At 44.6% G+C, this 13,962-nt stretch overlaps 2 protein-coding genes across 4 annotated transcripts; one reads left to right on the top strand and one right to left on the bottom strand.

The window, feature by feature from the left end:
- Positions 1-1,005: 1,005 nt before the first annotated feature.
- On the bottom strand, positions 1,006-4,057 carry LOC122784118 (small membrane A-kinase anchor protein-like). 3 transcript variants are annotated; one of them, XM_044049235.1, is made up of 2 exons: positions 3,674-4,057; positions 1,006-2,805 (listed from the first exon to the last, which is right to left on the bottom strand). In XM_044049235.1, the coding sequence occupies exon 2, from the start codon at positions 2,468-2,470 to the stop codon at positions 2,189-2,191; it is 282 nt and encodes a 93-aa protein (XP_043905170.1). In that variant the 5' UTR covers positions 2,471-2,805; positions 3,674-4,057; the 3' UTR covers positions 1,006-2,188. The 3 variants fall into 3 exon arrangements, with proteins under 3 accessions (XP_043905170.1, XP_043905154.1, XP_043905162.1); XM_044049219.1 differs by having other exon boundaries at positions 3,687-4,057; XM_044049227.1 differs by lacking the exon at positions 3,674-4,057 and adding an exon at positions 2,905-3,478.
- Positions 4,058-4,286: 229 nt separating this feature from the next.
- mstnb (myostatin b) lies at positions 4,287-9,015 on the top strand. The gene is made up of 3 exons (XM_044049208.1): positions 4,287-6,189; positions 6,502-6,872; positions 7,277-9,015. The coding sequence occupies exons 1-3, from the start codon at positions 5,811-5,813 to the stop codon at positions 7,655-7,657; spliced, it is 1,131 nt and encodes a 376-aa protein (XP_043905143.1). The 5' UTR covers positions 4,287-5,810; the 3' UTR covers positions 7,658-9,015.
- The last annotated feature ends 4,947 nt before the right edge of the window (positions 9,016-13,962 follow it).

Raw genomic sequence — 13,962 nt, 5'->3', positions numbered from 1 at the left:
ATATGGCCTATGATGGACAGTGTCGTCTCTAATCTTAAGTGTTCTGTTCTGACAACATGTTTGGGAATTTGTCGCCAGAGTTTAATCCATGTACTCAGATTAGTGCAAGTTAGGCATCAATTTGTGTCGTGTTTTCCATCCATTATGACATCAACACTTTGTAAAACTGCAGCTTTAAAATGGCGTGAATTTTCTCTCATTGACTCTTTCAATGAAGCTGCTCTTCATAAAAACAGGCACAGTTTAAAAGACGGCACTAGAACGAAACAGTAGGAGTAGTTTACTGTATTTTTTTAATAGCACTGCCTAGGTTTCATGTCAACACAGAAAAAGCATTAGTGGCATTTAGAGAAGGCAAGTGGTGAGAATCACCTGCTGCCACTGTCTTTATGGCTCATTTAAGGTGATTTGTGTCATTTTCCAACCCGGGCCCTTAGTTAATCAGACGCTCCAGGAATCAGAGGCCACGTCATCGCAGAAATGAATGCAATGTCAACCAATTACTGTTGTTTTCTGCAAGGCAGGACAGAAAAGTGGGTCACAGGACTGGACAATGCCGGTGTCACCAGAGGACGAGAGCTACAGTCTGACACGACTGTAGCTCTCACACACAGAGCCTCAGTCAAGACCCTGTTCACTATCAACATTTAACTAGTTGTACTTTCAGTTTGACCTTGTTTTTTAATTGAAGATCACCATGACGTGACGGAGTTGCAAATGTGTCAATATCTTGCTGAGGACAGGACAGGACTGTTTTTATTTTATTTTATGTTATATGTAAAACACACATTTAAAAACACCGGGCTCAGGTTGAAAAAAAAATACCATAATTCCCCTTTCAGTCCGAATCGGGACCCTTAATAATTATCTGATCCTGTAACAACGTGACTTTTAGGTCAATCTTAATGACATCAGTTTGTGTACCTGGGTAAAGATTTGACTTTCAAGGCCTTGGCCGGTCGTTACGCTGTCCCTGTGTCCACTGAACGACAAGAAAAGACAAGACAAAGACCACACCTTTTATAATAATGTCCCCACTGTTCAAATAGAACTGTTCACACGGGCCTTCTAACGTGGGTCAGGCTTATCATAACATTCATTAAGGACTCTGGTGGTTATGAATGTTCTATTGTTAATATATCTTGACTCTGTCGCCTGGTCTGTGTTCTGTTATAGAAGCAGCACCACATTATTTTTAAGGTGGATTTTGCATATTTGTGCTGCTTCTCCTCTAAAGGGCAAATGGCAGTATTTCTGACTTAGACATTGTACATGGACAGTGTTGACAAGAACCCAAACCCAGGACTCTTATCTTCAGGTGTTTCTGTTTTCTTTTTTTCCTTTAAGCTTCAGTTCTGCTGACAGGTTCATCCTGTGTGAAAAGTGAGTTGTTTTCTCTGAGGCTGAGACTCTGCAGCTGGTCCCCGTGGTCCCAGTCGTCTACTGTGACTCGTGTATACAGAATATCCTGGAGTGCAGGAAATGCGTCGTTTGTTCGCAGACATTTTCTGAAACCCATTTCGAGGAGCTGCCCGGGTGAGTGGTGGACTGCGGTCGGCTCGGCCTAATGGCCGCGGCATAAACTAGAGCCGAGGACGATGTTGCAGCTCCACCGCAGGAACCCCCGGGGGACGCCGTTACTTACAGTAGAGGACAAGAGCCTGCTGGGGCGCGTGTGTGTGTGTGTGTGTCTGACCTGGTCGCACGGGTGCAGGTTCTCTACAGAGAGCCTTCACCAAATGAAGGGATCTATGAATAACGTCCTCTGTAAGAGGAGATAGCTGGATGGCATCAATGGACGGGATAGACTTTCACTGGCAGACAGGAACATTGTGATACTAAACAATTTCTCTCGTTGCATCACGAGTCATCATGAGAGCCGAAATCTACTTGGCGCAGGGGGACAGAGAAAGACAATGTCCAACTGACGACGCTCTGATATAAGAGTAAGGCCCTTGTTTTGAATCATGGAATGCTTTGGTCGCTTTGCACTGGGCCTTTTAAACCCAATCCCGGGATAATCCAATTAAAAATAAAGGGGTCAAAACTGAATTACAAGCGGCTCATTCATGTTCCTAAAATCCTTGAATGATTCATTCTGAGCGCATGAGTTTTGGTCTGTCGATGCCGTCGCTCGTGTTTGCGCCGCCCCGGGGTGTCCTCTGTGTGACTCGCTCTCCCTCCAGTGTCATGGCATGTCACATTCAATGTAGGGGATGTCACTATAGCGGCGGTCCACCTCCACCCACTGCTGCACGGCCCGGGCCACAATCTCCTCTGAGAGCTTCTGCGCGTACTCCAGCAGCACTGGGCTGACCTGAGGGAAGCTCTCCGCCGCCGCATCTGCCTCCGGGTGAACCAGGAAGGCTTTCTCTCCCTCCCTCGGCCCCCTGCACCCGCCCCTCGTCTTCTCTGTGGAGTTTGCATTTGGGGCTCCAGAGTTGCCCGTCTTAGATTTGATGCACCCCATACTGTGGACGGTGTGGGTGCCACAGTCTTTGGTCAGACGTGCAGCGCATGCATCGATAGTTTAATCTCCGTGAGTGGTCAGTACATCCCAGAGACAATCTCCTTTGTGTGCCCCCCCACCACCACGCTGCCACTTCTCTCTCTACTGCAATCCTCTTTGTACGCCTGTCATCCGCTCTCACCCATGTCTGAGTGTTGACATGTGCTGTGATGACAGGGTGTTACAGAGACCAACTGGAAGGCCCATCCCTGTGTTGTTGGGGCAGCGGCGGCGGCGGCGGCGTTGAAATGGTCACTCCTTGCTCCCCTGCTGCGTAGAACTCATCCTGTCCTCGGCTGTGGAGAGAAAAAGAGAGTGATTTATTTTCCATGTCGCCGACAGCCTAAAAATACCAGATGGCAGGAATGAGGTGAAGGACTGCGAGCGATTCTCACAGTGGTCGTGGCAGCTATGGGACTCGGGTTCCAGTGGCGAGCTTGAGGTCAAGGTCTCGGCATGGCTCACTTCTAAACACCCGCTGCTCCTGAACACGACTAACATCCCTCGCCCCCTCCTCTCCTGTCCAACTACTTTGTGACTCAATCCCTCGGCCTATTTTGCGTAGCATGTCATGGGGGACGTCTGTCTCCAGCTCTGGTGCACTGATGCTGCTCCGCTGTAAGCCTGTTGTCTCCCATCTGTTCCACTGACCCACCCTCGCAGCACAGTTGATTCACACTCCTTTTCTAGGACCACAGGCCCAGGAACATGTGCTTCATTCAGAAAGCTGCATGCTATAGTCCACAACAACAGGCATTCAGTCAGTCAGGGCCATGAATGATTCATGCAGAGCAGGGAGTCTCCCTGTGAGTAAAGGCAACACTGTTGTGTCCACATGTCAACACAGGAGTCTGAAATGTTACAGAAATCCTCAAGCACATCTCGTGTGAATCGCCTCAAACTGTCACAGTGTTTTCTAGAACGCTGATGCTTAACTGATGCATTTCAACAACAGTGTGGAGCTTTTAGTCTTATTTTAGATGGGAAAAGAATCACTCAAAGGAAAACATGAAGAAAATGCTGGCACACTGTGCAGCTTTGCACACTTTTAGCAGCCAAAGAGTCTGTTCTTTTATTCTTTCTTTTTCTTTTTTTTTTAACCTACATTCTGCCAAACCAAAAAATGAATAACTCAAGGTCGTTCAAGTAAATAATAATACGGACATGACATGATCACCTGCTGCTGCTGTCTCCTGGATCTCCTCCTCTTCCTCCTCAGCTCTTCATGAAAACAGCATCCACAGCAATATGAACTTGAACGTTATTGATTTCATGCAACATAAAAAGAAAGACAAAAAAATATATTCCCCCAAGTTGCTGCGGCTGCGGCTGCTGCTGGTGCTGGTTGTTGCTGGTGTGTTCTGTTCCCTGCAGAAGCTCCACTTCTCTGATGGTAAAAAATAATTATACAATCTTATTAATATGATGATTATGAAGCAGAATCCCAGGCTGCTGCTGCTGCTGCTGCTGCTGCTGCTGGAGGAGCAGCAGAGGAGGACAAGCCCTGTTGCCTTCGCGTTGAACGCAGCTGAGGAATCACAGACTGAAGTGGACTGAGCTCAGCTGCAGCTGTGATCCACTCACTGACCTCACTGATGCACTGATGCTGCTCTGACCGGTCCGACGCTGCCACCTGGCGGCCAGACTAAAGAGCTGCGACATTTTTTTCATAATTTTTTTTTTAAACAACAAAAACCCAGTGAAGTTGGTGTGAAGTTGATGTATAGACTGCAGCCCATGTGGACAAGTGGAAGGGAATAGGGCTTGTCTCGGGGGTGTGTGTTGGTTCAAATCCTGGGACAACCATTGCTCCTCGTGCCCCAGTTGAAGAAATCTAGATATCTTTGGATAAATTTAGATATCTCAAAGTGATTTGGTTTTATTTGGAAGATTTGCTCATTTAGTGCACATTTGCACATCAAGTTTTAAAAAATCAAAGTCATTCAACTGGTTCACTTTTGTGGTTTTACTTCCCTCTAAGGTTAAAAACCAACACGAGGGTTGGTGTAAATAACACAGCTATAAATAATGCAATTTATATTGATACATTTGTATTAAGCACCAGGTGGGAGGGGCCCCAAAATGTTATTCTGCTTAGGGCCCCATAAAGGCTTGAACAAGCCCTGGTGAAAAAGATGTGCTAAATACAGAGGTCAGATTCACAATCAATAGTGAATTTGTTTGTGCAAACTTTTCACATAAGATTGTTGTTGTTGTCATTGATGGTTTTATTCAGCATCAGTTTGACCTCTGATAGGTTTAAGTGGTATAAATGTCACTCACATGAGCTTATGTCTAAAAGAAAATGAACCCCTACAGTCTTTTTTGGCAAAGCATTTCCATTTTAAGACACTTGTTTTATCTTATATTTATCTTATTAATTAATGATTCTGTTTCATGTTAGAGTGGCCACACGATGGCGCTGTCTTCCCACGTCCTGAAACCAGGTTTCGTCCACAAGCATCTGGACATAAATAAACCTTGGAGACAGGATTTCCTTCATCTTCACTATGACTTTGACTGAAATACCGGACATGGATTATTTCCATTTATGATTTATTTATTTTCTAAACAAACTGCTGACTTTCTTTTCTTCATCTTAATGGACAAGAATAATTATTTAACTGTCATTTCACCAATTTGTAATTCTTTTTTTTTTTTTGGATAAAAAGCTGGTTACATCACGTCCACTTGGACTCCTGATTACAGTCATCCCTCAAAGTTAAATGGAAATAATATATGACACAAACTGCACAATATGTAATGTACTTTATTCAGAATTTAAAGAAACCAAGTGTATGCCTGAAACTGAGTGAAAAACTCAAATGAAAAAATGTCTTGCAATACACTTTACAATACACTTTGTTGCGTTTATTTTGAATGGTTAACTTCAGTTCGCCTGTTGCGCACGGTCCACTCAGCGCTCCTTGTGCCCGTTGCGCAATCACGTCAGGAAAAGTGACTCTATCCATCTGTGGCCACGCTCAGTGCGCGCTCACAGTCCGCGTCCCTTTATGGTTTGACAGTGGGGGGGGGGACGTTTTCATGTCAGTCGGTTAAAATTCATTGTTGCCTGTCCAGCCAATCATAGTTTTTGACGACACAAAAGAGGCTAAAGTTGGAGTATAAAAAGGTGTGCGCTAATCAAGTATGATGCCTATCAGAGTGCGACATTAATCCAAACGCAGTGCAGTCACGCACCAGGTCCAACACAAACCGGGAGTCTGTCCTTTATTATTATCATTATTATTATTAGAATAATTATTATTTCCTGTAAGTCAAACTTCACGCCTGGGAGACAATGCATCTGTCTCACATTGTTCTTTATCTTAGTTTGCTGATTACTTTGGGTCCAGTAGTTCTGAGTGAGCAAGAAACGAACCAGCAGCTCTCCGCCACCAACCCGGAGGACGCGGAACAGTGCGCCACCTGCGAGGTGCGGCAGCATATCAAGACCATGCGATTAAACGCGATCAAGTCCCAGATTTTGAGCAAACTGCGGATGAAAGAAGCGCCGAACATCAGCCGGGACGTAGTGAAGCAGCTGCTGCCCAAAGCGCCGCCGCTGCAGCAGCTCATCGACCAGTACGACGTGCTGGGAGATGACAACAGGGATGAAGTCATGGAGGAGGATGACGAGCACGCCACCACGGAGACGATAATGATGATGGCCACTGAACGTGAGTGTTTATTTCGTGTGTTTTTCGTGGTGAAAAATGACGCGCGCACCTGTCTCCAAACTGGACTTTTACGCACGGAGCGGATCGACGCTGTAAACATGCTTTAGTTGAACAGCGCGTCGCTACATTCTTCACCGGGTTATATTGTGAATATGATAATGTCAATGTCACCAATGCTCAAAACAGTAGACGGGAAAATGCTCTCATTGCGCTCATTACGCATATAGCTTTGTTGCCGTGCCATGGATTTTTATTGACATCTTTTATTTTCATGTGGAAAGTAAACGTCTCTGTCTCTCTTGTCTCCTTCAGCGGATCCAGTGGTGCAGGTGAACGGGCAGCCACAGTGCTGCTTTTTCTCTTTTACGCAAAAGTTCCAAGCCAGTCGCATCGTGCGGGCGCAGCTCTGGGTGTATTTGCGTCCGGTGGAGGAGGCGACCACGGTGTTCCTGCAAATTTCCCGCCTGATGCCGGCCACAGACGGGGACCGACACATACGGATCCGCTCGCTGAAGATCGACTTGAACCCCGGGGTCAGAAATTGGCAGAGCATAGACGTCAAGCAAGTGTTGAGCGTGTGGCTGCGGCAGCCGGAGACCAACTGGGGCATCGAGATTAACGCCTTCGATTCGAGGGGAAACGACTTGGCCGTGACATCCGCTGCGCCGGATCAGGAAGGACTGGTGAGCTGAACCTTTATTTCACATAAAAAAATTAACACAACTCGGTGAACAGTGAGTGCAGCTGAGGCTCACTTCACTCCTGAAAGAACCTGAAGACAAACAAGAAACATATTCCAAGATGTTTGTTTTGAAACAAAGTGTTGAGGGTTTCCTAAACTTAAGTCTTCAGTAAATGAATCAGCAGGTGGTTAAATATTCCTGCTGCTGAAAGAAGGATTTAAGATATTGAAAAATCAACAAAGACTCCAATGAAGGCAAACACCTGCATCTCACTGCCTTATTACATGAGATGTTCATCGTTCCTTCAACCAACTCTCACATCATTTGATTTCTGGTCATTCTATGTTGAATTTTGAAACAAACGAGTTATTTTCAGTGGTTTAAGTCACTCTCTGTTGTTGCAGCAACCGTTCATGGAGGTGAAAATATCAGAGAGCCCGAGGCGAGTCAGGAGAGACACGGGCCTGGACTGTGACGAGAACTCCCCAGAGTCCCGCTGCTGCCGTTACCCGCTCACTGTTGACTTTGAGGACTTTGGCTGGGACTGGATTATTGCCCCAAAGCGCTACAAGGCCAACTATTGCTCTGGGGAGTGTGAGTACATGCACTTGCAGAAGTACCCGCACACCCACCTGGTGAACAAGGCCAACCCCAGAGGGACTGCAGGCCCCTGCTGTACCCCCACCAAGATGTCGCCCATCAACATGCTCTACTTTAATCGCAAAGAGCAGATCATCTACGGCAAGATCCCCTCCATGGTGGTGGACCGTTGTGGATGCTCTTGAGTTGGAGAGTGGCGAGGGACGGGAGGATGGCGGCGGGGCCGTGGCTCGCCCCGGGCCTCCACCTTCAGACTTGATGACACAATCAATCCACCAGTTCCCGATGCTTTCCTGCAGAACATGGTGCAATAGAACCAGAGTAGAGGCCACAAACAGCCCAACTTTCCTGCAGGGCAGCAGCTTTCACAACCGGCATAGCTCTCTTATCTCTCTTCCAGTGAAATCTTAGCCGTAGAGGCTCCAAGTCAGATCTGTACTGAACACACACATGAACACGCGCACACACACATACATGATGGACCGTGGAGTGAATGTAGACAGATATCACACACACGAAAACAAGCTTTATCTCCATAGTCTCCGTCTTCTGTAATCTATCCATTTATACACACACGCTGACAGATTATACTCAAACGCCATCTACTCCACTCCACTCCACTTGTAGCCAACATACAAGCTATTACACTTTCTGCTAAGCTGCTTGTGATAATCTTTTTTTTTTTTTGAGGTGTGTTTTCAGAGAGAAACCAGGAATCCTCAAAGACTGTTATTTTAAAAATAAAAAAGGGTTTGGGAAAAGAAATCCTTAAAGTGATATTTCACACTGGCAGAACATGTTTTATGACACGAAAGTCAAAAATGGCAACAACATAAACACAGGTCGTAATCTCATTATCCGTTGTAATTTTTGATTTTAATGAAATACGAAGGGATTTCAGAATAAAATCCTAAAGCGCAGGCGTGTTGGTCGATCCCTCCTGAGATCCACATGGCCACAGCAGGACAAAGTACTGCTTTAAGTCATCGTCATCATCATCGTCATCATCATCATGTACTCTGCCGTACACTTCTATTCACAGCAACAGCATCCGCTCCCAGTCACACTCACTATCCAAAACCAAAAGAGCCAGACCTGCCCAATACACTTGAATTATATTCTGATTGTAAATTCACATTACTGGACAGAAGGACTTGAACTGAAGGCACAGTGAATGCAGCCTAAAAATATATATATATATATACATATATATATATATATAAAAAAATGTCTTAAAGACAGAAGAACGGGGTTTATTTTTAGACGTGAGGATGTTGACATCAAACTCTGTCTTGCATCAACACAGTTTGCACTATGGCACACCAATAGAAGGAATTGGTTGCTACAGAAAAGTTGTAAAAACTGATTTTGATATGTTTTGCTCATTTGTATTTGTACACATATGCCATTGTTTCCTGTGGGAGTTGCCGTTCTAAAAACCACTGTTGGTCAATGTACGTTAAAAAGAACCACAACCTTTCAAGTAATTCAGCAACTCTATACAACTTGTTGTAACAAATAAAGTTTCTAGCTTGTTTGTGGAGTTTGTTTGTGTGGTGTGTTTGTCTGGCTCACAGCCCCGCCCCCTTTTGTCATCTTTACGTTTGTCATTAAAACAGTGTGAAATCAGACATCAAATCTCTTACATTTTCTCTCCTAAATAAAAGGGCTGGACGTGCCTTTGTTTTCTGGAGCAGAGCTACAACTTTTGTGACTTTCTTTAATGTGCTGACTCATAGTTCACATTAAAAAAAAAAAAAAAACCCTGGTGTGTTTTAGTATCACAACACAACAACCTGAACCTGAACGTCGCATTTCACACTTCAGCAGCTGAGAATCTTTATTTCTTCAGCACATGGTGGAAACTGATACGTTACACAGACAATGTGTGTGTGTGTGTGTGAGAGAGTGGGTGTGATGAGAATAGCAATGACAAAACACACACACACAGCTGCACAATATCATAATCCTGTTTAATAATGAGTGTAATTCAAAACCAATTTTCCTTGACTTTTGCTTTTTCCTTTTTCTTTTTTTCCAGTGGAGGGATGCTGAAAATATTGCAGTCTAATGAGAGGATGTGAACTCTGGAGTGCTCTTGTCAGCATGACCTTTTCCACTGATGGCCTCACCGAGGCTCCACTTCCGCCAGGTAGAGGGGTGAGTTGAGCACTGCCCTTAAGAGCCACTTCCTTTCCTGCTGAGCGCTGGAAAGATGCCAAGAAGCTCCTTTTCCTGTGGAAGAGATTTTAGATGTCGCAGAACGGCTCGACAATTAACACGAGATGCATTCATTAATTACGTATTTAAGTACAAGACAAAATTAAATAGCCGCGTGACGTCCGAGTCCTCGTGTGTCGTCGCCCCCCCACCCCCACCCCCGCCCTGACATTTACATCTGCAAATTTGACATGTTTTAAATATTAACAATTCAAGAGGGTCAGTCAAAACATGGCTGCCAAAAGAGAGTTTAACCACTTAATAAAAGGCATTCACTTAATAAAATCCACATCTGTTTGACTCTGTGATGTCTTTAGAATATGTTTTTGCTGCTTTTGCGACAGCCTTTGGACCGGAAAATGATCTGCTAGTTTCTCCCGCACCAAAGTCCATAGAGAAAACCAGCGATTTAGCGTCGCAGCACACAGAGGCTGCTGATCCACTGCTACTTCCATCTGTAAGTTTAAATTAAGTTATTTTTTTGTAGATTCTGGTGTGTGAAATCCTTTGTTCAGATTCACATTAGTGACACAAACGGACCAAATGAGGCGTGGACTTTGGTGTGGGAGATTGAGCAGTGAGCAAGTTGATGTTTCCGGTTATAAAAGTCTGTGTAACGGCGAGAATATTTGAATTTAATCCCTCAGTAAAGATTTGTGTCATTTTTTTTCAAGAATTAATTTCATCAAACATTGTAGCCTCTAAGAAAGATGAAGCAGCTGAACGCGATGAAAACCCTTTTTTTTAAATCCAGTCACATTTATCACGTCTGGGTGCAGCATTTCATTTACTTGCGCTCTTCGGTATCTGCTGCCGTCTGCTTGTTTCGAGCCGGAGCTGGGAAACATTTTGACTGAGCACGGCTGCATCTGTCCTCCAGTACCCTGGAGGACTGAATCCGCCAGCGACATTCCACCTCTGACAGGTGAGGAAGTGAGAGTGAGAGAACGGGAAGGAGGATGTTAGGGGGTGAAGGAGAAGTCCAAGGCAGCTGGAGACCCCGTTAGTGGACAGGCTCGCTGGTGTGTGAGGCTAATCGACGAGGAATGGATGGAACTTGTGTGTCCTCTTCAAATCCCCCTTAATAAATGGTCATTCATAATGTGTGAGAGTGAACGGCGGCTTGACAGTGACATGGAAATCACAAAGTCGCCCTCTACGAGACGTGCAAAATCTAGTCTGGACCGCGGCGGTCAATCTTCCGTGACGCACGTTAATCTACAAACGTAGATCAGGGTTTATTTCAGTTGATCAGGGAAGAGTTTGTGGGTCAACGGTCTAGATAAATGATCGCAGCGATCCATACGAGGCATCGTCAAAAATGTGGGGTCTATGGATGGAGATGGAAATCAGAAAACTGTGCTTCTGTTGTGGTGACTTTAGCTTGTTCAGTTTGCATCAGTTGTGATGTTTTTGTCCATAACAGTCGAGCATTGACTCTCACTCAATGTCTACAGCTTTATCCTCCACATGGGCGACGGTGGATCGGCGGTTGCGGGTTTGATTCCGGGCTACGCTAGTCTACATGCCGATGTGTCCTTGGTCAAGACACTTAACCGCGCGTTGCTCCTGATGTCTGTGCCGGCAGCGCGTGAATGGGGAGTGTGATAGAAAATTGCTGCACATAGATGTGCTGGTGTGAATGGGTGAATGGCAAAACTGTAGCTTTCAGTGATCATCAAGACTAGAAAAGCGCTATATAAGACCATTTACAAGAAGGTCTCAGGGTCTAATTAACCTCTGAGTGATTTTGGACACGAGGAGAACATGCAAACACAGAAACCACCAAAGCACAGAAAGACCCTCCATCAAACCGGGATTCAAACCAGCGACCTTCTTGCTGTGAGTGCTAGCCACTACTAACCACCTAAGAAAATACTGAAGCAACACCATTATCACCATACTTAAAATACAGGTCGAGCAAAGTCAGCTACTGACTTTTCACAGGAGGCAGATTTAATCCCAATAAGATAATCTGCTCTGTCATCATCCCCTTCTTCCTCACTTATACTTCAGACACTGGTACGAGCAGTTTGAGAACCATGACAGTAGATCATTCGATTATTTCTTATTTGTTTTTACAGTGTATAGACAAATGTCTCTTTTTGTTTATGAATTGTGGCCTGGTTGAATGATAGTATCCATGTGCACACATGATTGCACCTTTACCTTATCTAAAGGCACAACATGGTTTATAATAAATGAAGATTAAACACCTCAATTCCTCTCAATTCCATAGCAAGATATCAATATGCCCCCATATAAAGGTGAAGGTGATGCCCCGTGTTAAAAGTGGTAGCAGAGACAGGACAACAAGTGGAGACAGAGAGAGAGAGAAGAGCCTCGTCAGGTGCATCCAATAAAATGTGGTGTCTTTAACAGATGTTTGCACCCGAGCATCTGGAGGAATGTTTACGCTGACAGATCACTCTGTGGCAAAGGTCTTTCTTGGAAACAGCGAGGTTGAAGAGTGATGGCGGATCACGTTGTCAGAACGGCGAGGAAGTCAGAGTGAACATGTTCACAGGGGTTGGACGAGATCGTGCAGTCGTCTTACACAACACTCGCAGCACTGACGCGACGAGATGGTTTATTTATTTTCAGCTGCCCCTTGTCTCTTCACAGCATGGAGTCGTCGTCCTGTACCGAAAAATCCCTTCCACTTCAAATTGATGTATGGAACACAACTGTCAGGTCAGAGACAGGTCAGAGACTGAAAGTGAAAGAATCCACTCGTGAAATCCACGTATTTCTACGATAGATGGACTGAATCTGGAACTCTAGATCACTACATGCATCTCAAATATTCAGAAAGGGTCCAGGCTTTTGTGCCACCTTGCTAAATTATCTATCTGTCTATCTATCTGTCTGTCTGTCTGTCTGTCTGTCTATCTATTTATCTATTACAGAAAACAGTGACATGACAAATGCATGATTGACAGGCGTCATGTTGATAAAGGATATCATGCAGACTTAGGCGTATATTTTATTTTAGGATCACCTACTAAAATCTATGCCCATGTAATTCTACAGTTACTTAAGAATTTGCACATTTGAACTTTCTCTGGAGTTTTTACAGACACTTGATTAGTTATTTTTCTTTTGACGTTTGGTCCTGATTTACTGATTTCATCTCCGTGCTTCCACGTTCACAGTTAGGCATTCTGCTAACTTTGGTTATTCTTCAAATTCAGTGTTCATGTCTCCTGTGTCCTCACTTACGTGTAGCCTACACGACAGTAAAGCAGCATTTTTTTCAGTGGAAATGTTGCTACGCTGTTTGCGTGAGCTAAAATCCTGTGTAGTGTCTTGTTATCGGGCTGATACTGCTAACAATGGCTAGCCTGTTTTTTTCCCCCCCAACTTCTAAATCTACTAGCTACTAGCATGCACCAGTTACATGCTAGTAGCTCGATGTTATCTAACGTTAACTTATTTTGTACAGTGTATTTTGTACAGTGTAAATATCACATCATTTAGATTGTCCCAGAACATTTGTGCTAACACCTTAACATGGATATAACTTCATAGTTTTTTATAAGCAAATGAGAGTTCTTTTTTTTTTAGTGAAGTGTGGTTTGGTACATTTGGTACAGTAAAGCACTCGGTCAGGCTTGTGTTTGGACTGAAAACAGTACCTTTACTTGGTAGGTGATGTGTGTGCCGTGCCCGATGTTAGCATGTTAGCAAGATACTTAGCGTGATGTTGTACCGGCAACACCACAACGAACTACGACACTGAACGCCACACAACAGACAACAATGGAGGACACCCAGCAGCTCTCTTTGTTCTGCTCGGTTTGTGGCTGTTTGTGTTTAAAAGATGTCAAGCTTTGTATGAGAATAGACTGTGGGTGTCGAAGAAACACCAGGCACCTCAAGGGAAGGGTACCAAAAAAAAAATGGGACGGTTGGGATACGTACCATACCGAGACACGCCATACGTTGCATTTCAAACCATTTAAACATTGGCAATAAAAAAACAATTATTACGCAAATTGCCCCACATTTTTACATATAGTACTTTTAAACCAGCAGCAGAGGATGATCAGCTCAGACAAGATTGACAGGTTGTTTGTGAAAGTCTCTCTAGGGTCTGCAGAAAGCAATGAAAAGCAATAAAATCAACCAGTCGGGGACAAGATAAGGGCCAGATGGCCAGCTGCTGAACGCTACCTGTCTTCACTTTCTCCAGTGATTTATCCTTCCCGTCTGCACCCGGCTTGCTTTTTCACTTAGGGATGAGGAATCACTACTCCTACTCGAAACC

The sequence above is a fragment of the Solea senegalensis genome, linkage group LG2, assembly GCF_019176455.1.
Source record: "Solea senegalensis isolate Sse05_10M linkage group LG2, IFAPA_SoseM_1, whole genome shotgun sequence".
Taxonomy (NCBI): Eukaryota; Metazoa; Chordata; class Actinopteri; order Pleuronectiformes; family Soleidae; genus Solea; species Solea senegalensis.
Note: the sequence above shows the minus strand (reverse complement) of the source record. Positions and strands in the feature narration are given on the sequence as shown.